This window comes from Bubalus kerabau, chromosome 22 (assembly GCF_029407905.1).
Source record: "Bubalus kerabau isolate K-KA32 ecotype Philippines breed swamp buffalo chromosome 22, PCC_UOA_SB_1v2, whole genome shotgun sequence".
Lineage (NCBI taxonomy): Eukaryota > Metazoa > Chordata > Mammalia > Artiodactyla > Bovidae > Bubalus > Bubalus kerabau.
Window position 1 is genome coordinate 41,465,147 of NC_073645.1, and position 22,812 is coordinate 41,487,958.

The following is a 22,812-nucleotide window of genomic DNA, read 5'->3' on the forward strand; positions in this document are numbered from 1 at the left end:
GTTCAGACTCCGAGCTCCCAGTGCAGGGAGCATGGTTTCGATCCCTGGTTGGGAATCCTGCCTGCTGCGTGGCGTGGTCAAAAAAAAAAACTATGCGCCTGTGAGGGCTCTGGATGCGCCAGCTGTTGTTATTGCTGTTATTATCAGCACCATCAGCCCAGGGACATCTGCCCTTCAGGCCCTCGGCGTCCAGGCATAACTTGCTTTAAACAAAATTGGAACCATACTGGCCGGGAGGTGGAGGGTGTGTTACAAACAGAAAGGACTACTCGTTGAACCAAAGTACCCACTACTGGATAAACAGAAAAGTCCACACCGCTTTTGAACAAAATTGATTTTGGTAGGGAACAATCTCTGACACGATGGATGGGCCCAGTTTGGCCTTGAATGTCCCCTTCAGCCTCCCTCAGCCCCCGCCTGGCTCCTGGCCAGCCTCCCCCAGCTGTGCCCTGAAGCCCCAGGGCCAGAGGACGACCAGGTGAACCCAAGGAAGCACAGCCCAGCTTTGGAGAGGGACACAGGTTGACATGTGAGCTCAGCCTCAACTCGTGGATAACACGAGGGCAATCCCAGCCAGCCCTCGTGCACCGTTTATGTAGGTGGTACTGAGGCGCTGCTATGAAGCACCTGGTCTGATGGTTGTGGTGTTATCAATACTAACAACAGCTGGGAGGCTTCAGTGCAAGGCAGGCTGGGTAAGAGAAGAGCCCCACAAAGCTCCTGTTCTCAGTACTCTGGATTTCCTTCCGTCCCCCGTACATGTACCCACACACACATACAATGCTGACATGGTTGTCACCTCCATCCGGCCAGAATGGGGTGTCTCACCTTCGTGACAGAATTGCCAAATGCTTTTTTTATATTACTATATCTCAGTTGGGCTTCCCAGGTGGTGCTAGTGGTAAAGAATCCGCCTGCCAATGCAGGAGATGCAGGTTTTATCCCTGGGTCGGGAAGATCCCCTGGAGGAGGAAATGGCTACCCACTGCAGTGTTCCGGCCTGGGAAATCCCGTGGACAGAGGGGCCTGGTGGGCTACAGATCATGGGGTCACAAAGAGTCGGACACAAACCAAGTGTCTGAGCACAGCACGTCTCAATTAGACTGAATTCAGCTGCAAGGAACACCTGACTTGCAGTGGCTAAAACAATAAAGATGCTTAATTATCTTGTGTAACAAGTCACAGGACAGCAACAGAAATGTCACCGAGGCTTCATTTTTCTAAATAACTTTTCCAGGCAGCCATCAGTGTACCAGCTTTTTGTCCAGAAGACTTAGCTTTGTCTTAGGGCTGCCTCAGATTTTAAACCTGCCAGTGACTGGAGAAGGTGAGGTTCCTGGTTTTGTTTTGTATTTTTCTAAAGAAAGAAGCAAACTTTCTTCCAGAGCCTCCCTAACAGACACCCCCCTTATATTTCAGGCACCAGACGTGGGTTACCAGCCCTCTCCTAAAAATATCAAGGAACAGGGGCTGTTTCTGCTGCCTTACACCTTTCACGGCTCACCTCGCCAGGTTCAAAGGAGAGACTTCATAAAAGTAAGAAAGCAGGGAGGAGAACGTGGCTGTCCCTCTACATAGAGCCCCTTCATTGACGGAGGAAGGAACTGGAGCCCAGAGTGGTAAAGTCCCTCATCCAAGGCCACTCAAGACTTCGCAGAAGGACCAAGGTAAAATTTGAACCACTGGCCCAGCCAGCTCCCATCATATCACCAACTGTGGCTGACCCTAAGCCCCAAAGGGCACTCTGAGCTTGGCCAGAGGCATGACGCGGACAAAGTCAAGACCGTTAACAGAAGTGAAGCCCTGATGCGCCCAAATGCGCCTCCAGGCCCCAGGGCCGTGTGGGGCTGGGGCAGTCAGAGCACTTCCTGCCCTTCACAGGAGCTTGGCAGGCGGGCCACGGGAACCCAGAGCCTGACAAACAGCATCTCTGTAGCCGCCTGGACCCCTGCCAAGCTGCCTCATTCCCTGGGGCTGACCTCATGTTTCTGAAGAGCCTCAAGACGCCCGAGGTCTGTGTTTCTCTCCTGGTTCAGTACTGCTGCCAGCAAAGGCAACGGCCCAGGATGGGGCCTGGGGGCCACGTGGAGGGGTGGACACCCAGAGCCCAAGCATCTGACAACTCACCCCTGCCCTGCCCTGCCTGTGGCATGCAGGCCCCGCTCCAGAAGAAACAGAAGATACACTGTCTAAGCTCTGAGATGAGGCCCCTCCTGCTCTGTCTTCCTGCCCCCAACCACCTGAAGGTGTCCCTCGAAGAAACTTTCACACTCAGGCTTTTCTGTCTGTTTCAGTTCGGACTTCTGGAAGCGGAACCAAAGGCAGTCAGACTTCATCCAACAGAGGTACTAAGCGCATCTCAGAAGTCGGCTAAAGAGCCTCAAAGAGAGCTAGAGGGCTCATCTGAGGTCTGCGCTTAGTGACAAAAGTAACTGCTGATTGAGCCAAGAGCTGGGGTAGGCACGCACTCTAGCCTTTCTGGGGTCACTGACAGTATACTGAGGTGCAGCATGTACCCCTTCTCCTGCCAAAAAAAAAAAAAAGAAGCCTTCGTGCCCTTGACCTCCACTTCCAGACACTCTTTCAGGGCAAAACACCTACTCTGGGCAAGGCTGAGGACAGCAGATGAGGTGAGTAGCCTGGGGAAACAGCATGGAGCCAGGGCCCCAGGATGCACCCCTCCAGCTCTCCCCAGGACATCTGCCTCATGATTACCACAATCCACCCACCCAGGCCGCAGCTCCAGATTGAGGCATTTGTTCCCATTCAAGTTCACTTAAAAGCGTTTATTTCCCTGCAAATCCACAAGGGCTAAAAAATCCACATGAGAGAGGAAAGAAAGCCTCTCCTAGTTGCCATTCTCTCTGGTCTGACCAAGAGGGGCTGGCCCCAGCCGCTGGTGGCTTTAAACTTGCTCGCAGAGGTTTTTCTCAGAATAGTAGCTCACAGTCTTCAGAGCTTGAAAAGCCCGCATACCTTGAAAGTACGCAGGCTGCAGGGCTGCAAGAACAGAGTGGAATTTTCCATTTATAGAATAATACTCCTCATACCACTCTGGGGCCAGCGTTCTCGTGGTAAGTTCAGTGTCAGCAAACCCACCATGCTTCTGCAGGAGCCCCACGCCAGCCGGGCCCTTTTATTTATTTTTGGTGGGAGACAGGAGGAAATAAAGGAATAGCTTTTCAACTTGAGTGCCAACACAAACTTGGAAAAGGAACTGGCTTGGCAAGTGCTGAATATCACTGCCTGGTTTGGGGACTTAAATCAACTGTCAGGGAGTAGGAGGTGAGGAAGAGGCTGAAAAATATACCTTCCACCCCAGCATGTAGACAGGTGGCTGGGACAGGCATCACATTACTGCCTCAAGACCTTCCCTGTCCCTGCTGCGTGGTCCCTGGATCATGCCTGAGGGCAGGGGCCCATACCAAAGGCACAAGGCCGCACCTCGCTTCTCTTCCTCCGTACCCCCATGTGGTACACTTGATTTCTGCTGATGCACGCACAGACAGACTCAAAGTCTGAAATAGCTTCCAGATTCACGGTGTAGAGGGAAGGTCACCAAGCCAGTCATGAAGAGGCCTGAGTCCTCACTCTGGCAGTGACAAATTCACTGTGTGGCCTAAAGAAGCCTTCTCTTCTCTGGGTCTCATTTTCTTCATCTGTAAAGTAAGATCGGACTGAATGATCCCAAAGATCCCCTTCACTGCAAACATTCGGACTCACTCATTCATTCTACTGTTAACCCGAGCCAGCACCAGGTTCTGGGCATCCCTACAGGGCCACTCTAAACCTGCTGCGACATACCCAGACCCACCCACTAAGGACAGCTGCAACACCAGTCTCCCAGCCCTTGTTCCGACAGACAGAGCTCCTCCAGAGAGAGGAAGGAAAACCCTGCCTGCCAGCTTAGAGGAGGCATTGTCCCCGCCCCTCAGCACCTACAGGAACCCTCCCCCTACCTAATACTTCCCCTGCTTTCCATATTTTAAAAAACCGTGTTGCTCCTTCTCCTGGGAAGGGCATGGCCATCTCGTAGCCACCTAAAGTCTTCTGATTTATTTTCCACCGTTTTTACAAAAGTACAGTATTCATTTCAAAGTATTAAATGGTGACGCTCAAGTGGCCCCTGAATACGCTTTGTTATTTCAGTTGCATAAACACCTCATATTTCAATACGGTCCCTCCACCCCAGGGGCAGGGGGGAGTGAGGAGCTACACACACACTTAGAAACACACACACACTGATCACTGTCCTAAGGCCCTCACCCCTACCTGTCTGTCACCAGCTACTGGCCACCACCTGGTCTCGGAACACCTGTTGGGAGGTGCTACAGTGCTGCTGTGGGAAAGTTATGTGTCCTTCCACTACTTACGAGGTAAGAACCAAAACCTCTCTGAAGCTCTCTGAGGTTTGTGCGAGGATTCCACCCAGTTGAAAGCTCTCCAAAACGCTGTGCAAAAGGAAGTTACTTGATTGCTGGGCGGCTCCCACTTAAAAACTGCATCGTTAGCTCGCACCAAGTCTTGCCTCCCCACATCTTTCCTTGCTGATGTTGATGAGAAGGAGAAAGGAGAGGAGGGGTTTCTCAGAAGGCAGAAGGCTGGCCCAGGGCACTAAAAGCTTGGGAGGTGGGTCTCACCCCCAGGCTGAGGGAGATCCAGGACTGGTCACCTGTTCCAAACCAGTGGAACAGAGCTCAGGCGATGGCGGGCCCCAGCAACCGCCCCTCCCCTACCTCCCCCTCCCCTCCCCTCCCAGCTGAGCGGTAGGGCACGCCCCCTCCCCCGGATTCACCAATCAGCGCCCGGAGCGGCGCCCGTGGCGCAGGGGGCTCTGGTCAGCAGCCAATTAGCGCAGCGGCCCGAGGCGGCGCCTGTCCGCCCCCTCCCAGAATGAAAGCTGCCCCACAGCTGGCGAGGCGGGCCCAGCGCGTGGGTTGCAGGAACCTCGCGGGCCGGAGCAGCGCGCGATCACTGCCCGCCCGCCCCCCGCGCGTCCGCCTCCGCTCCGCCTCCGTCCCGGGCGCGGGCGAGGTGGCCCGGGCGGGGGAGGGCAGGGGGCAGGGCCGCGGCGGAGAGGCAGCGGGGCGGGGAGGAGCGGGTCCCGATAAAAGGCGGCGAGGCAGCCCCACCCCGAGGCAGGCCGGCGGGCAGGCTCGGCTCGTCCCTTCCGTCCGGCCCGCGCCGGCGGCGGGGAGGCGGCGCGCGCGGCCCGCAACCCGCCCATGGAGGCTTTCCCCTGGGCGCCCCGCTCGCCCCGCCGCGGCCGCGCCCCCCCGCCCATGGCGCTCGTGCCCAGCGCCCGCTACGTGAGCACCCAGGGCCCGGCGCACCCGCAGCCCTTCAGCTCGTGGAACGACTATCTGGGACTCGCCACGCTCATCACCAAGGCGGTGGACGGCGAGCCGCGCTTCGGCTGCGCCCGCGGCGGGGACGGCGGCGGGGACGGCTCCCCGCCCTCTTCTTCCTCCTCGTCGTGCTGCTCCCCCCACGCGGGGGCCGGGCCCGGGGCGCTGGGGCCCGCGCTGGGGCCGCCCGACTACGACGAGGACGACGACGACGACGACAGCGACGATCCGGGGTCCCGGAGCCGCTACCTGGGGGGCGCGCTGGAGCTGCGCGCGCTAGAGCTGTGCGCGGACCCTGCTGAGGCCGGGCTGCTGGAGGAGCGTTTCGCTGAGCTGAGCCCGTTCGCTGGTCGCGCCGCTGCCGTGCTTCTGGGCTGCGCACCCGCCGCCGCCGCCGCGGCCACCGCCGAAGCAGCGCCGCGAGAGGAGCGGGCCGCGGCGTGGGCGGCCGAGCCCAAGCTGCACGCCGCCTCCGGGGCGGCCGCCGCCCGGCTGCTCAAGCCCGAGCTGCAGGTGTGCGTGTTTTGCCGGAACAACAAGGAGGCGGTGGCGCTCTACACGACCCACATCCTGAAGGGACCCGACGGGCGGGTGCTGTGCCCCGTGCTGCGCCGGTACACGTGTCCCCTGTGCGGTGCCAGCGGCGACAACGCGCACACCATCAAGTACTGCCCGCTTTCTAAAGTGCCGCCGCCGCCTGCAGCCCGCCCGCCGCCGCGCAGCGGCCGGGACGGCCTGCCCGGCAAGAAGCTGCGCTAAGGGTCCGGACCCCGGTCTGCTGCCACCTGATGCCACTGGGGTAGCCGCCCGCCCACTCTCGTGTTTGGTCTACGCACCATCTCTTCCTCGCTGCCAGGGAGTGTGGAGCTCGTCTTGGTTTTTCCAGAGGAAGCCGACGGTACTGATTATTTTCCTAACGAAGAGCGGTTGAGACTAGACGTTAAAATTTTGATTAATGTTTCTAGTTTGTGCACATCCAGACGGTGAAGGCTGGGTATTCCACTAACTGAAATGTGGCAACTTAGAGGCGCTGTGGTTTATTTATACGTCGACCTATTTTAGATGCGCATCAGTATGAAATTGTCTCAGTCTAATCTTGGATGTTTAATTTTATGAATGGAGGCACTTTATTAGGTCTAGAATATTTTTTTAAAAGCCTCTCAACTGAACTTAAAACTGGCGATTTTATGGAGTGTCAGCAAAATGACTATTTTATTGTCTGAAACAATATTTCTGTTGTCCTTACCCAGTTATAATTCCAGGTGGAAGCCCTGCGTGGTAGCATCATTAAGTGAAGACTTGGTATACTTTACAGTGTTAGTTTGGGTGGGTGTTCCCTCCTTGTGGCTTGTTTTTGTCCTAGCTGGAGATGTATAAAATGTACAATTTGTAGGTAGCAGGTAGAATACAGCTCATGTACCAGATCTTTTTATTACTGAACGAGCACCTACCGTTTTCCCCCTTTAAAAATAGTGCCAAGTTATAATCATATTGTGTATACACTTGAAAATGGTGCTGTTTAAAAAAATTGTGTATTTATACAGTAACAGTATATGAATTCATTAACCAGCCTTTAACTCTACTACTTGGCTTTTTCTTTATGCCCCTTCCTATTCCAGTTCTTCAAAAATATGTCATACTTAAGATCAGACGGGTGCAATAATTCATTCACTCTGAATTGCTCCATTTCAGGGTCTCTAAATAGTGGAAATCTCATTCCAGCTGTTGCCTCTCAGACTAAATGTAAGATGGAATCCTTTGAGCTCTGGAAGGTTAATGAAACAACTGGTGTTCAGGAAGGTTCCACTCTGGACTGTGTCAGCTTTAAACCATCACAGAAGTCCTCAAACCAGTATAAGTACCAATTAAAGGAACTGACTGGGTGTAGGGGGGGTAAGACAAAGAACACAGCCTCCCTATTGTGTTCCCATTCTCATTAGAAGACAACCCTTCTGGAATCCCACCAGTTATTTTCATTGGTGAGATTAAATCTAATCTTGGGCAAAGGTGCTTGACTTCTACTTTTAACCTCCCATCTTCAAGTCCACCACAGTGCATACCACACCGTATGTACCATCGGAACAGACACAGAAGGTAAAAATGGAAATGAATTAACATGAAGTCATCTAAAATGTACAAAATCACTATCTGAAAATAACAGCAACAGATTTAGTCTTTAGAGGTTCCAGGAGAGCTTAGCTAGGTTATTAAAAATTCGGCTGCCTTCATATTAAACAACTACCTCCCTCCACAGCAAATTTGCTTGATTTGAACACTTCTTTTAAAGTCTAAGAAGCTGCCATGATAGCTGAGATAGCTATGAGCTTTTTTGGTCAAAGGGTGGGAGAAGGGGGAGGGGGTACACACAGGCAAACCATTCATTTCTTGGTCAAGAAAAAAAACCTGTTAGTATAGCTCCAAATGAGAAAACTTCAGACATGAATATACCTAAACTCAAACGCATGCATTAACTTCTCTTCAGCTTTGCTAGAAAACATATCAATTTAAACTAGTTTTGCTTTCTGGGTTGTTTTTAGGTCACACGAATTCCTGTCACCTCTTGCCGCTGCTTTAATTCTCCCTTTTCAAGAGTCACTATTAAAAGATGGGTGCATTCTCCAGACGGGAAGGACTAGGCAGGTGACTTACCTATCAGCAGCAACCCCCCACCAGCCATCTGCCTGTTTTCCAGCTAACTTTAGCTTCTAGTATTTTAAAGCATAACGGAGAATGTCAATAGTTCTCTAGAACTCTCTTATGAAGTTTACTAAACAGGCTCTAACACATTTAAAAGCAACTCTCAATCTGAAACATGTTTTAAGCACTTGAAAAGCTAAATTTAAGATAAAAGGAAATCCAATTTTTTGAAGTCTAGAAAGTATACAAAATAGTGACAAAAGTACTTATTTTCATAAGACTGCATATTTTTGGAAAAAGATGTACGGAATCCTCAAAAGAGCTTTACCAACTGTGCAGCCACAGACTGCCTTACATTTTAAAATCGTACCACAAATGAACATAATACTTCAAAGAAAAATTTCAGTGTTAGTCCTAATTTTCTAATCTGTTCTTAGCTACAACATGAACATTGCTTCCATTAATTTCCAGTATATTTTAGTTAGACTTACAAAATCTTAAGTCGGTGTCCAGCCAAACCATGTCACGCATATAGATGCCAACCTTCCCCTAGTAGCCACTTTGGACAACCGCTGGGATATGGAACCTTCTTTGGGCTGCTGCCTCCACCCTCAGATCCACCCATGCTGATAGTGATGACACCCTGTCTACAAATGCAGAAGAATAAACACTGAGGGAGGGGGTAAGACTGTGAGATCCTGAGCAGGATCACAAGCAGCTGCACTCTTCTGCCCTTACCCTGTGCTCTGATTCCAACACCCAGGTCACAGAACTTGGGAGAACAGTATATCTGGGAGAGGGTCTGGGTAGGAAGGGTGGTTTGCAGACCAGCCTGGAAACCTAACCATCAGACAGCCATCTAAACAAATCAGCTCAAATGAATGTCTGTTGGGGCCTGTATGTGACTGCCCAGGTATGTCCTGTTCTAGTAACTTGGGGACAGAGCAGGTTACTGTCCCAAGTTTTCACCTGTTACAAAAGGCCCTCTTCTCACAAGACTTTCACTTGTTTGAAATATAAATTAAGAAAAACGTTTTCTTAAAGTGAGTTCTATAATTATTAACATCAAAAAGGAAAGGCTGCATTTGGTAAAGTTTTTTCTAAAAAAGCATCAATACTCCCTCTTCTGGCCTCATGGCTGCACCAAGAGTAATTCTCACCACTACTCAACACCAGAAATAATCTAAGTGCCTAGAGCCACTATAAATTTGCAATTAACATTCTGTGAAATCAATTATGCTTTTAATTTCAGGGGAAAACTCAAGATGTACGTCACACACACACCACACAGAGAGGACAACTTTACAGGGAAACGCAACTTCACACACACACACACCCCCCCATACAGACAGGACAACTTAACAGGGAAACTAAGAGGTTCATCCAGTAACAGAGGAGGACACTTTAGTGGAAACATCCTAGCCACATTTGCTTTTTGTTATATTTAGGTTATTTTCTTTGATACTCAACAGTGAGAAAGTTGATACCACTGGTAAAACCTCAAGTGAAATAAACTCAAGGAATATGTAAGCTAAACATATATGAAACACTAACTCTAACCACAAATCAACACTAAAACATATTCTGTAAGTGTTTTATTTATCATTGAAGAAAAAACACAGCAGCAAGTTCTGTGTTGGCTTCAATAAGACCAAATAGTTAATCTTGAACATAGCTACTACACTCCAAAATTGAAGTCAACACAGTCATTACTACAAATTACTTATTGAAAGAATCTATTCTGAAGAGAAAGGAAATTAGGAAAAAGAATTTAAAGAATTCCTCCAAACCACACATTTATAAATATTGTCATATTTAAAATGCTTGAAAGGCATGAATTCTCCATAAATGGAAAAGCAGTTTGCTATTGGCAACAGAAAAAACTCAGCCACAGTTTACCAAATGCTTTAAAATTTAAAAGCTATATCTGTTTTGGATTCACACTCCAGCAGTATTCTCGTCATTATAATAATGACCACAAGTTGGCTTATACTCACCTTCTTTCAAGTAAAATCTACCAAAAACTCCACTGTATCCAATGTGTGCAATGTTTACTGCACTTCGAGTAAACCTAAAAACCTTCTGAATTTAGTAAATACCTCAAAATACCTAGAGGTATGTCTCAATGGTGTGAGAACTGTTTCAGCTCCCTGTTTTAGAGACTTCAGATACATTCTCTATAACAGAACCTTACTTCATTCCAAATTAATACCAGATATTTCAAAATCAAAAGAAAAAAGATCAGGTCTATACCAAGATATAGGTGTTACTCAATACCTGAAGAATTCTCATTTTAAATTTATTTTTAGTTTTTCTTTTTTGTAAACAAATGATTGACGAAATAATGCAACACCTTAAATTCAAAAACATGGCGTGGTTTTCCAACCGTCTGTGGATGCGGTGCCTGATCAATCTATTATATAGGATTAATACAAGTTCATGCTTTTTGTGTTATGGTGAGACATTAAAGAATCCAATTTAGATTGGTTGAAGCACAAATATAATAATCCTTGAATGTGATCAAACCTATGTAAAGACATGAGTTTGAATCCACTATCTTGAGACTTAACGTCGTACTGTGGTCCATCCATCTTCATCAGTCTCATTTTTAGTACGACGAAGAGATTCCCTATCTTTCTCAGCTCTCCAGGAGGTCTTCTCTTTCTCACCTTCCCTTTCTCGGTCTCGGTCTCGGTCTCGATCTCTTGAAAGAGCTGCGGGAGGAACACGACGAGGAGTATCCCGCTCTTCTGCCCGGTCATCTTTCCTGTCATCAGTACGTCTCCAAGAACTTACTTTAATTAAAAGAAAAGGAGAGAGAATAAATTTGTACTGTATTCTATCAGCTCAGACTAAATAGAACTAAAGCAAAAGGAATGCCTCAAATTACTCAGAAATCCAGTACTGAAGATGATAGAGAATCTTCATTAAAAAAAAAGCTAAATACATTTTAATCATTTTGATACAATTACTGAAAAACCTTTAAAATAGACAAAAATACCAACTTGCAAGCAAGAAATCACTGGCCTGGGAAGTGTCCTAATTTTTAAAAAATTTAGGATAAGGTGACAAAAATCTGGCTGGATAAAAATTTTTTACAGGATTTTTGGCTCCCATTGAAGACTTAACAGCAAATAAGTGAAATATATTTCATTATACTATAAAAGAAGAAAATACCCTCGATGTAAAACCAAATAAATAGTAAAAGCTTTTGAGGCAAAAGTGCCATGGTCATTTTAAACAAAATGCAAGTGAAACTGAAGTTGCTCAGTCCTGTCCGACTCTTTGCAACCCTATGGACGGTAGCCTACCAGGCTCCTCAGTCCATGGAATTTCCCAGGCAGGAGTACTGGAATGAGTTGCCATTTCCTTCTCCAGTAACTTTGTGAAGACCATGAACTTTAAATGGAATAAATGATCTACTTGGCCATCTTATTTTTGGTGTTCACACAAGTTAAAGAGACAATAAATCCCCTCATCAACTGTGGCTTCCCGGTGTTCAGCGGTCACACAGAAAGCACATCTCTACCTTCCTCACGCTCTGATCTGAGAGGCGGTCCTCTTCGGTCCCTGTCGTCTCGTCTGTCCCTTAGGTCACGGCGATCATCTCTCTCACGACGCCGGTCATCGCGGTCCCTATCGTCACGACGACTTGCATCTCTCCAGCTTGAAGACTCCTCAGCTGGTCCTCTTCTCCAGCCACCTTCATCCCTGCAAGCCAATTTAAATGACAAGTTAAGTTCTGTCGTTAGACAACACGGGTAAATTTAAGTGGATATATAATACCCAGATCAGCAAATAACAGGAATAAACTTTAAAGTCGTGAGTTGACCTCAAACTGATGCTTCAGGCATGAAGTCAAATGAGAACATCTGGCTCTGCATTGTCCAAAAGAACAGTTATTACCCCTTCCAAACACTTAACAGTCAAACGTGACAGCTGGTTACTGTGTGTGGACATTACATCTACAGGACACTTTCATCCTTGCAGGAAACTGTACTGAATGGTGCTGATCTAGATTAGATTAGTACAAAGCCACTTTGACCAGATGAAGACAGCCAGAACTCTTAAAACTAGTAAAAGCAAAGGGGCTTTTTAATAATTTAAAAGCAATAACGGACCTCAACCACAGGGGAAAAGTAATGGACAGGGCAGAACCTGGACTGGTTCCACCACCATAGAGCCACACAACCTGTACACAGACAGCACCAGCATGCCTGCCTGTCCCCTCTTTGAAAAGAGGGATCTGGTTCAATTAGATGACCTCGAAATTTTTTAAAATCTATGATTCTACTAGATAAATATATGAAAGGGGGAAGCATGTTTTTCAAAAATGGCTTTTTCAAAAAGTTCAGGAATGCATAGGACAACATTAAAGGAATTTTAACCATAAGGCCACAGTCTTAACCAGAGTATCAAACCTTGGCCGTCTGAAGCGGTCGTCTCGATCACCATCTCTCTCTCTGTCTCTCTCTCTCTCCCTCTCTCTGTCTCTCTCTCTCTCCGGGTCCCTGTCGTTCTCGTCTCGATCTTGATTATCTCGGTCTCGCTCTTTTTCCCTCTCCCATTCACGGTCTTCTGATGGTCTCGAGTCTCGAGGTGGACCCCAACTCTCTTCTCTGGCTTTTTCTTTCTCTCTCCATCCACCTAGGTTTTAAAAAAAATGAAAATTTCCACTCAAGAAACAGACTGGCAACAACAAATCTTGATGTTAATCCATCACCACTGTAATGGCTAATTAAGACACTCTAACATAATTAAAAAAAACTAAATGCATTTACCTCATTTCACTGAACCAACTCCTATTTTGACTACCTATTATTGTTTTTCTAACATATAACACATAGGAACTGTATGTTCCATATGTAAAGATTTCAGGTATAAAAATCTGTAAACCTGTTCTGACAGTGAAGACCACTCATTTAAGCAGAGAACTTCAAGGGTGAGGGGCAGGATCTAGATCTGAGAGAGAGAGCCCCAATTATGAGTTCATGTGTATCTTTCAACATTTTCAAAACCTTTCTAACAAAAAAGACTCTTTCCTTTTACCACCATAAGGTCATGAAATAAGGACAAAGCCTTTGGCCCTGCTCAGTATCTCCCTTAGCCATGGGATGTCCAAATCTAGGAAAAATGTGTGCACACAAATGCACAGGCGCACACAGAAAAGGAAACGAGAGGAAGCAGATTTTTTCGATGAAAATCTCATAGCTGCAAGGCCAACAATTCTCATCACTACCATTTCTATTCCGGTGGGCTACAGCACTAGTCTAAACCGTCTATTATTGGCTCTTTCAACTGTATCCACAGCTCTGAGATAAGCAGATAATTCCATACCTGTTCATTTGCTACTTGCTAAAACTCTGTAATTCCAAAATTAGCACTCCAGCACTTTCACCAGTCACTCCAGGCAGGTACCCAGTGGTGACATTTGAGCCGCCTGACGGGCCTGCTCTCAGCTGAGCTAAACAGGCAATGCTGTCTTCTGGCTGCAGCTCTCCTACTTTAAACAAGCAGCCTCTGAGTGGCCTATTTAGTGCCACATTTCCACGTTTTTTGTGCTTTTTTAGTGATTTCAGTTACTCCCAGCATTCTCCCAAAGACAAAAAGGCAATGGATGTGACTTAGGGAGAAAATACAGGTGTTAGATGAGCTTCTTCCAGAAATGAGTGACAGTGCTGTTGGCCAGGGAGTTAAATGCTAATGAATCAATAATATACATTAAATGAGGTATCTTTAAACAAAAAATTAAAACAAGATTGTGTGTTGACTGGCTGGAAAAAACTGACCAGAGAGTTCAGGAAAAAACAGGAACCTAACCTAGTATTTCCCTTAGTAGCAATGGTTCAGTATTCACTGACTTTATAAAAATGTAATTATCATGAATTAATGAGAATCTACTATGCTATTATCCCCATGTTACAAAAAGCACAGCAAAGTTAAGCTTACCCACAAGCCACAACATCTCACAATGGAATGAAGTGAGAAGAAACACAAGTATGCAACAGGAACCACTCGGGCTAAGGGGCAGGCAGGTGCTCAAACTGCTTTCAAAACAAATTGCTGAAAAGACGTCAGTCATTGAAAAGATACGAGGATGACGACAGAGCAGAGTAAAGGAGAACTCCCATCTTATACAATTAGATGGACAGTGATGCCCCTGAAGAGAAAACGTGTGTGGGTTTGTTTTTTTTCCCCTGGGGAGGGGGGAGGTGTGGGCAGGGTGGAATTCTGTTTTCATAGGTTGTGTCTGAAGTGTCAGTGACCAGGTGCTACACAAAAGTTGGAAACACAGGTCTGAAGGTATGGGGAAAAGTCATCTGGGCAAGACAGTAATGAAGGCATAGACCTGTACACAGTTACTCGAGAATAATAAAAATTATGAAGGGGGGATAGTTCCCTGGTAGTCCAGCAGCTATAAAAATTCCACTCTCCCAATGGAAGCCTGGGTTCGATCCTTGGTCAGGGAACTAGAACTCACATGCCACAAACTAAGATCCTGCGCTCGGCAGCTAAGTCCCAGCTACTGCTGCTGCTGTTGCTAAGTTGCTTCAGTCATGTCCGACTCTGCGCCACCCCATAGACGGAAACCCACCAGGCTCCCCCATCCCTGGGATTCTCCAGGCAAGAACACTGGAGTGGGTTGCCATTTCCTTCTCCAATGCATGAAAGTGAAAAATGAAAGTGAAGTCATTCGGTAGTGTCCGACTCTTAGCGACCCCATGGACTGCATCCTACCAGGCTCCTCCGTCCATGGGATTTTCCAGGCAAGAGTACTGGAGTGGGGTGCCATTGCCTTCTCCCAGCACAGCTGAATAAATTTTAAAAAAAAGTATGAAAGGACGAACAGGCCCAAGACCGAGAAAGGAAATGGACTCCTCTCATGAACATAATGCCATGGTTGACAAGAGTACAGACAAATGATTAGTAAGTTTATTTTTATTTTTCATTACTTCTACAAAGAGTCCAGTCCAGGAAGGATCCTGAAGAACACCGATACTTAGGGACGAGCACAGAAAGAAGAACCTCAAAGCCTTGAAATAGCAGGAACACGTCTTACTTAACAATCAAAATGTAAGTTGTCCTTTGAGACCTGTGTTTTTTCTCTGAAATAACCTGCTACCCTCCATAGAATACTGGGGATTAGCTGGTATAAAATTTCAGGTAGCATTTGTAAATATATATAAAGCATCCAATTTGGCTTTTTGAATACCACAATTTTACCTGGTTTGACAAATGGTCTCCAGGGACCAGGTCGTGAATCATCACCCCTTCTGGAAATCCGATCGTCATCAGCCCGTCTTGAGATCCGATCGTCATCCATGTTTCTCCAAGGCCCCCTGTCATCATCTGCACCGCGCCTGGAAAATCTGTCATCATCTGCACCGCGCCTGGAGAATCTATCATCGTCGGTATTCCGCCAAGGTCCTCGATCATCATCCAAGCCCCGCCTGGGACCCCGGTCATCATCCAAGCCCCGCCTGGGACCCCGGTCATCATCCATGCCCCGCCTGGGACGATCGTCGTCAGCATTCCGCCAGGACGAACGCTCATCGTCCGCACCTCCTCGGCGTGGCCCCCGGTCCTCATCCAGCCCGCGCCTGGGTCCTCTGTCCTCATCAGCCGTGCGCCAGCTTCCTCTGTCCTCGTCCAGTCCCCGTCTAGGTGGTCTGTCGTCATCCGCGTGACGCCAGCTACCCCTGTCTTCATCGCCAATTCGTCTGGGAGGCCTGTCATCGTCTGCACTACGCCAAGAAGGCCGCTCATCGTCCGCCCCCCTGCGAGAGAACCGATCTTCATCGGGACCACGTCGTGGGCCTCTGTCGTCATCCATGCCACGTCGGGGAATGCGATCATCATCTGGTCTAACAGAGGACTCTCTCTCTTCATCATCCCCCAGGCGCCTCGGTCGGTCGTCGTCTCTTCTGTGAGGTCTCTCTTCGTCCCGCCCTTCTCCACGTCTCCACTCCCTACAGAGTAACAAGTCAAACACCTTTAAGAGTATACTTAAGAAAGTACATGATCTCTGTGGCAATGATTTTACTCACTTCCAAAGTGTAAATTCACTAATCTTAGTCCTACAAGAGTATGTTCCAATTAAAAAAAAAAACCACAAAATCCAAAATTTTATGTCAACAAATAAACCAGTAAGCAGACAACTGCCTCTAAAAGGTATCTTCATTTTCTGAGGAATGCCTTAGCAATTTCTAAATCTATTACTACCAGCTTTCAAAATGACAAGAAAAATACTATGAAACCATTCACTATACTCTAACCTCAAATACCATTAGTTTAGGAAATTAAAAAAAGAAAAACCTAAAGCACGTATTTTCCAAGATATCTGTCAGTAATTACAGCAGCACTGAAGTAAACCATGACCAACATTTCAGTAATAGATACGTATACAATTCTTCATGACTCCCTTTTCCCCACCCCCACAAATTACGACAAATTAGAAAAACACTAAGAAGATACTAACAGGACCTGTGATTAGTCTCTTCTCCTTAATTCTACTTACTTCTCTGGAGGGCCTCTTCTCCACTCAGAATCTGTTTCGGGTCCTTTTCTCCAAGTGCCTTCTGTGTCTCTATCTCCCCAACGCGAGTCCTACGTTGAGCAAGTGAGAGTCACTACATTAGCAACACCGCTGAGAGAAACTGAACGGGAACCTCAAAGAGCTAGTTGCTATAGCACAAAGAGATGAAAAAAAGAACTGAAACGTTAAGAGAGATAAAGAATAGGACTTTGAAAGGCCAGAAGAAGAGAAAAGGAGAAAAATCTTCCTGAGTTAAGACAACTCAATATGCTCTCCGTAAGCTGGATCCTGACCGATGGGGCACACACGCCAAAGGGTGGACGGTAAAGACCTGAGCTCAGGCAGCTAAACCAAGACTTGGTGAAGCATTAGAACTTCTTTTCTCAGAGCTTCCTAGGAATACGGCAGAATATCTACTGAACTAAAAAGATCAAGACTACTGTCAAGAACCCTGTCTCTTCTCGCTAAGTATTAGGACAGTAAGCACAGACAGGTCTCTCAACTTCTGAAGGGGGATGATTTTGAACTGGCTAAACCAATGAAGCGTTATACAACTGTGAGAGAAAAACAAAACTTCTTGTGAGGCATACACAAAAATAAAATATAGAATATACAAAACAAAAAACTTACACGCAAAGGGGAAACGATACAGTGTAAACATATTTTAAACTAAATCACCTTGCCAATGCAGTTGTAAAACTGCTAATTGATTTCTAAATAGAAAACATTGTTTAAATGCATTGGAGGCAATACATTTAAGTAAAGCTTTTCAATAGATGTGGTTCAGACAGTAAAGAATCTGCCTGCAGTTCAGGAGACCAGGGTTCGACCCCTGGGTTGGGAAGATCCCCTGGAGAAGGAAATGGCTCCTCACTCCAATATTCATGCCTGGAGAATTCCATGGACAGAGGAGCCTGGCCAGCTATATATAGTCCACGGGGCTGCAGAGTTGGACACAACTGCATGACCAACACAGGTGCTACTGCAAGAGACAAAGAGGCCTTAAGCCTTATACTGTTCGGGCTTCTCTGGTGGCTCGGTCAGTAAAGAATCCACCTGCAATTCAGGAGACCTGGGTTCGACCCCTAGGTTGGGAGAGCATGGAGGAGGGCATGGCAACCCACTCTAGTATTCTTGCCTGGAATCCCCATGGACAGAGGGGCCTGGCGGGCTGCAATCTGTGGGGTCACAGAGAGTCAGATGTGACAAGCACAGCAGTGCTTGTTTTGTTTGTTTTGCACATTGTTTGTTCTAAAGAAAGGGAAGAGTTCTCAAAATCTACAGACTGTAAGTTTAGACTTTGAAAAGAATGGATGGTCAAAGAGCCGAGAAAAGCATGAATGCCAAAACAAATGTCAGGAATAAAGCCTGAGACTGCATTTCTAACAAGGGATGTTGAATACTGGCTGGTCCCCCAAATTCATCTTTGAGGACCCTTACATCATAGCAAATAGTCACCACAGTTAGCTACCATGTTAAACATGAACAGAAAGAACTGAACACCCTCCAACTGAAAGGGAAGGGGGAGCTAACAAACAGAAACAACAACAACAACAAAAAAGCATGAACACAGAACTGCAAAAGCGGATAAAAACCTTTGAAATCCATAGCCATGGGTGGTCTACCTCATCTGCTTCAGAAGAACCGAATTAACAGGATGTAGCAAATCACACACACACACACACACAAGCAAATCACACACACACACACACACACACACACAAGTGCCCAATAGGAAAAGAACACTCATAATAATTACCAAGACTAACAAAACTAAAAATCCATTCATATATTATAAAACAAACTGAAGGCTACATAACTAGGAGCAGACCCTCCAATAAAGGGAAGCATTGATACAGGTGTGGCACAGATAAAGGCTCAGAGGCATGGCAGGCAATAAACCCTCCAGCCACTTACCGCTAACCTTAAAAAAATAGCAGTATTTCATTTAAAGGACAGCACAGACACATTGCAGGAAAAACAAAGAGCATGCAGGCAGATGTCACAGACACAATAAAAGCTAACACGAGCTCAGAACAGCTAGAGCAGAAGTGACTAAGGAAACAGCAACTGATGAAGCTAACAAAACGACAGTAAACATAAAAGGCCTTGACTGCTAGGCTGTGTTTGATTTAGTTGGGCTCCAAGCAATGAGTACGACCCAAAGGAAGGTCTGAAACCGAAAGCAGAGGTGACAATCAAGTATGCGTTATGAAAAACCAAGCAAGCCACAGTACAGATGAAGGTCTGAGGCTGGGGGGAAAGATGACAACCAGGGATAAGACCTGTAAGTAATACAGGCAAAAGAAACCAGCTGAATTAAATAAGGCAGGAGCACAGGGACACAAAGGAGGGATGGATTTGAAACAATGTGGTTTAAGGAGGTAACAAAGCTACTGCCAGAAGGTATCAGATGCCCTTTTTATACAAGATAAAGTCAGAAGCACTGGTCGCTTTGGACACGAATGGAAATTAAAAATAAATACTTAGACCAGCATTTGAAGCACCTGGTAATCTTGTTAAAATGCAAATTCTGGTTCAAAAGATTTGGCTCTGAGCCTGAGACTGCATTTCTAACAAGGAATGTTGAATACTGGCTGGTCCCCCAAATTAATCTTTGAGGACCTTACATCATAGCAACTCCTTTCAAGGAACCAAACAGTTCCTCTTCCATATGACTGTTACTTTTCCTCAAATACTTCATTTCATGGGATTAGTTCTTCCTGACAAGTACTCTAAAGCCTATAAAATCCCAGCTTGCTAAGACAAGTCTAATCCCCTCCCCATCGTCCTGAGCAACCCTCCGTCTTTGGAAAGATAAAGCAATATCAGACTTAAATCTGAACAATGTGATTCCAAACACCATGCCCAGACACTGACACACGCAGACAGCTCTGATATGCAGAGACCTGGCTGTTAACTACACATCAGGTAACACTGACATTCGTACTTACCTTTCTAGAAAGTGAGTCATCACCAAGTCTCCTCTCCTCCTCTCTACGACGCTCCCTTTCTTCAATTTCCAACTCCCTCTGACGTTTTTTCCTTTCAACTTCTTCTAACTTCTTGACCCGCTCCTGATATTCCCGAAGCTCCTCCTCACGCTTCGCACGCTCAGCCCGCTCTCGCTCTTCTCGCTCTGCACGACAGATCAGGTTATAAAATGTGCCTCCCACCCACATGTTCCCACCAGCGCTATATGTCTACTTTTCTGGTATTAGAGGCAGGCAGCATAATGTAGAAAAAAACCCTTTTTAAAGTTTCAAGTTTAAAATAGTTTAAACTTTTAAAATAGTTTTAAACTTTTAAAGTTTAAAATAGTTTACAATCAGCTAAACTTGAATATCAGAAAATATTCAAGAAAACAAGTTATTATCCTACTCAACACAATTAAAGATATTAGAATCCCACCCCAACACCTGAGCATCTGCAATGCCACAAAAAGGATCATTTGAGAAACTCCACGTGGCACGTTTTGCTCAATAAATGTTAATACTATACAGACTACAATGACAAAAAATACGAGGGCAAAGTTTGTGAAAGAACACCAAAATCGCTGAAATAGGCTGGCAGAGGACATTAACACCCTCACAGGTAATACACTGTGGAGAACCAAGTCAGGCTGTCAGCACCTGAGAACTAGCTGGCTGCAGTGAAGCAGCTCATTGCCTTGGTGCCACACTCCCGTTTCCTAAGTAAGGCTGTACAGAGGAGACCTATTATCCCCCTTGCCGCACAGCCCCAGTCTCGGTCTAAATAGTCACCTTTTAGCATCTTTTCTTCTGCCCTCCTCTGCTCTTCCTCTTCTTTTTCTCTATAGTAGGTTATCCTTCGTTCTTCTTTACGCTGCCTTTTACGTTCTTCCAAGCGATTATGACGTTCTTCTGCTAATCGCTCTTCAAACTGTTTAAGTTTTTCCTGTAATTGAATGATCACCAAAAGAAAGGAATCAAATTATCAAGGGCTACAAAATGGCAATAAGTTACAAAAGCATGGTTAAGTCTGGTGGAACCATAAAAAGCAACCTACAAACCTAAAAATCAAATTTCCAAATAATAAGTTCTTGCGTGTCAAATGGTTAAAACTCTGAATTGACAGTATTATCTATACACAGTGGATTTATTTGTACAAATGATTAAATCAGAGTCTAAGAGCAGGACTTTTCGATCTAGTTTTTTTTCTCTTTCTGAATCAAAGAACAAAAGTTTATATCAAAAGCAAGTTTAATGCAGTCTATTTTCACCTTCAGAAAAAATCCATTTATAGTGATGGCTACTTAAGTCTAGGAAATAATTTCAAGACATCTCTATTAAAATATTATTTGAATGATGATTATGTTTGCTCAAGACAGAGAATGTACCACCACACTGAAGAATCCTTAAGGCAAAAGCTCATGAATAAAGGTTTCCCTGAAACCAAGAAGTTCACCTCATAAACAGACTGTCGTGCCGCCTTGAGCCGCATTACAAACAAATCTCTGTCTTCAAGCATTCGTGACATCCGGTTCTTATGTTCTAGAGCCTTTTCCCGTTCTAGCTGCATCGTAGTAATCTGCAAACACATGATACAAAGTTAAATTTCAAAGTGCTCATCATCTGATTATGAATTTATCCCAAATTTCTGACAGATATTCTTGAAGAAGTTTAAGTATCTCCTCTGCCCCCTCCATTCTGCCATACCAACAGATCCCTAGGATGACAATGAGGAAGAGAAGATGAATAAAAAAGACTTGGGGCATCTGTAAGAAACAGCTTTAACCCCACAGTACCATAGCATCACTAACTCAATGGACATGAGTTTGAGCAAACTCCTGGAGATAATGAAGGACAGAGAAGCCTGGAGGGCTGCAGTTCATGGGGTCACAAAGAGTTGGACAGGACTTAAGAGACTGAACAAAGACAACCACAAAATTTATGGAGGAAAAACTAAAATGTGTGTGATAAAACAACAAATACTTCATGGCTTTATTATTTACTGTATTTTCTTCTTTAAAAGCAACTGGAGGGATTTCTCTGGCCCCTCCAGGGAGTGTGGGTTTGATCCCTGATCAAGGGAACTAAAATCCCAAATGCCATGAGGCACAAGCAAAAAAAATTTTTTTTACTTTTGTTTCAATAAATTAACTTAAAAAAAGGCAGCAAATCCTCTCAAGCTTTCTCTAATTTCGTGTTAAAAGAATTATCACACAAATTCCAACTTCTAAGAAAACTGGAAAAGATGGTTAACACTAGGCCCAGAGTGACAACAATCCAATGAAACCACGAGGAGGCCGCCAGCAGATACATGTTGTCTCCTGCCTGCAGTTACTTTTTTAACCAAAATGAGATCACTCATTTTTACTACAAATTTGGCCACTATAAGCATTTGCAAATGTTGCTTTTGTAATGTTAAGCACATATAAACAAATAAAACTCCTGAAGGAGCTGTTAGTCTCACACACACAGACTATATGACTCCATCTGTAAGAAATACCCAAAACAGACAAGCCTAGAGACAGAAAGGAGCTAAGTGGCTGCTGAAGGAGTGGAGAGAAAATGGAGCGACTGCTAATGGGTATGAAGTTTCCTTTGGAGTATGTTCTAAAATCAGATTGTTGCCCAATTCCGTATACTAAAAACGTCGACTGCACACTTTAAATTTGTGAATTATTATCTCCATAAAGCAGTTTTCAAAAAAAAAAAAATAAAGTTCAGCTACCCTTTGTACTTTACAAGTTTCATTTTTTAATCTCTGTTTTGTAAATGTCTACTGACCTGTTTGTATACAGCCACTAAAGCACAATTTCTGGTGAAATAATGCAAAAATCAATTTGAAACCCTTTTCCCATTACTGGCTTTATTATAGCTTGCTTACAGTCTAAAAATATTACAATTAAATTAAAGCCTTACTCTTTCTTCTTCTTGTTGTTCCCACAGATCCATGTCTTTAATTCTCTGTTCTTCGTAAGCACTCTTTATCAAGGGGATTTCTTCCAAACGCTTAGCTCTTTCAAAGTAGTCAATCTGAGTATCATGAAAACAAAAGTTGTTAAAAAAAAATCTTTTAACTTGGCACGTTAAAGTTCACCAGTTCTTTCATTTACCTTCTTTTCTTGATTCTTTAGGCGTTCCTGAAGTTCCTTCTTTTCTTTCTCCAGTTGTTCAACCTGTTTAGCCATGATGAAATCAGGATCCAATTCTTCAAGGTCCTGAAAAAGTAACAGAAATGTACCACAATTAATAAGAGTATAAAAGAAGTGCATACCAGTCAATATGGAGCACCATTTCTTTCTAGAAATGGATCCTAAATTAA

General features: G+C 45.4%; 2 protein-coding genes and 2 long non-coding RNA genes across 5 annotated transcripts in view; 2 read left to right on the top strand and 2 right to left on the bottom strand.

Annotated features, from left to right (window-relative positions):
- The first annotated feature begins 587 nt into the window (after positions 1 to 587).
- LOC129636893 (uncharacterized) lies at positions 588 to 2,662 on the top strand. Of its 2 annotated transcripts, XR_008707186.1 has the most exons (4): positions 588 to 695; positions 1,238 to 1,327; positions 1,420 to 1,667; positions 2,295 to 2,662. It is a non-coding gene; the product is annotated as an uncharacterized LOC129636893 (long non-coding RNA). The 2 variants fall into 2 exon arrangements; XR_008707185.1 differs by lacking the exon at positions 588 to 695 and having other exon boundaries at positions 903 to 1,327.
- A 109-nt stretch (positions 2,663 to 2,771) lies between these two features.
- Positions 2,772 to 4,379, bottom strand: LOC129636894 (uncharacterized). Its single transcript, XR_008707187.1, has 2 exons — positions 4,273 to 4,379; positions 2,772 to 3,659 (listed from the first exon to the last, which is right to left on the bottom strand). It is a non-coding gene; the product is annotated as an uncharacterized LOC129636894 (long non-coding RNA).
- A 563-nt stretch (positions 4,380 to 4,942) lies between these two features.
- NANOS1 (nanos C2HC-type zinc finger 1) lies at positions 4,943 to 7,941 on the top strand. Its single transcript, XM_055560636.1, has one exon. It carries the CDS (start codon positions 5,226 to 5,228, stop codon positions 6,105 to 6,107), a length of 882 nt encoding a protein of 293 aa, XP_055416611.1. The 5' UTR covers positions 4,943 to 5,225; the 3' UTR covers positions 6,108 to 7,941.
- Positions 7,942 to 10,245: 2,304 nt separating this feature from the next.
- The window catches only part of EIF3A (eukaryotic translation initiation factor 3 subunit A), a 31,646-nt gene continuing 19,079 nt past the window's right edge, over positions 10,246 to 22,812 (bottom strand). The window contains exons 13-22 of the mRNA XM_055560635.1: positions 22,604 to 22,708; positions 22,410 to 22,523; positions 20,950 to 21,072; positions 20,286 to 20,439; positions 19,476 to 19,660; positions 16,504 to 16,592; positions 15,210 to 15,955; positions 12,407 to 12,632; positions 11,515 to 11,696; positions 10,246 to 10,780 (exon numbers count right to left, since the gene is read on the bottom strand). Of these exons, the coding sequence (XP_055416610.1) occupies positions 10,551 to 10,780; positions 11,515 to 11,696; positions 12,407 to 12,632; positions 15,210 to 15,955; positions 16,504 to 16,592; positions 19,476 to 19,660; positions 20,286 to 20,439; positions 20,950 to 21,072; positions 22,410 to 22,523; positions 22,604 to 22,708 (2,154 nt within the window). The 3' untranslated portion in view covers positions 10,246 to 10,550. The remainder of the gene's footprint in view (positions 10,781 to 11,514; positions 11,697 to 12,406; positions 12,633 to 15,209; positions 15,956 to 16,503; positions 16,593 to 19,475; positions 19,661 to 20,285; positions 20,440 to 20,949; positions 21,073 to 22,409; positions 22,524 to 22,603; positions 22,709 to 22,812) is intronic.

Bases quoted from the DNA above. Each gene is read 5' to 3' on its own strand.
- NANOS1 (XM_055560636.1), top strand. From the start codon at position 5,226: ATGGAGGCTTTCCCCTGGGCGCCCCGCTCGCCCCGCCGCGGCCGCGCC.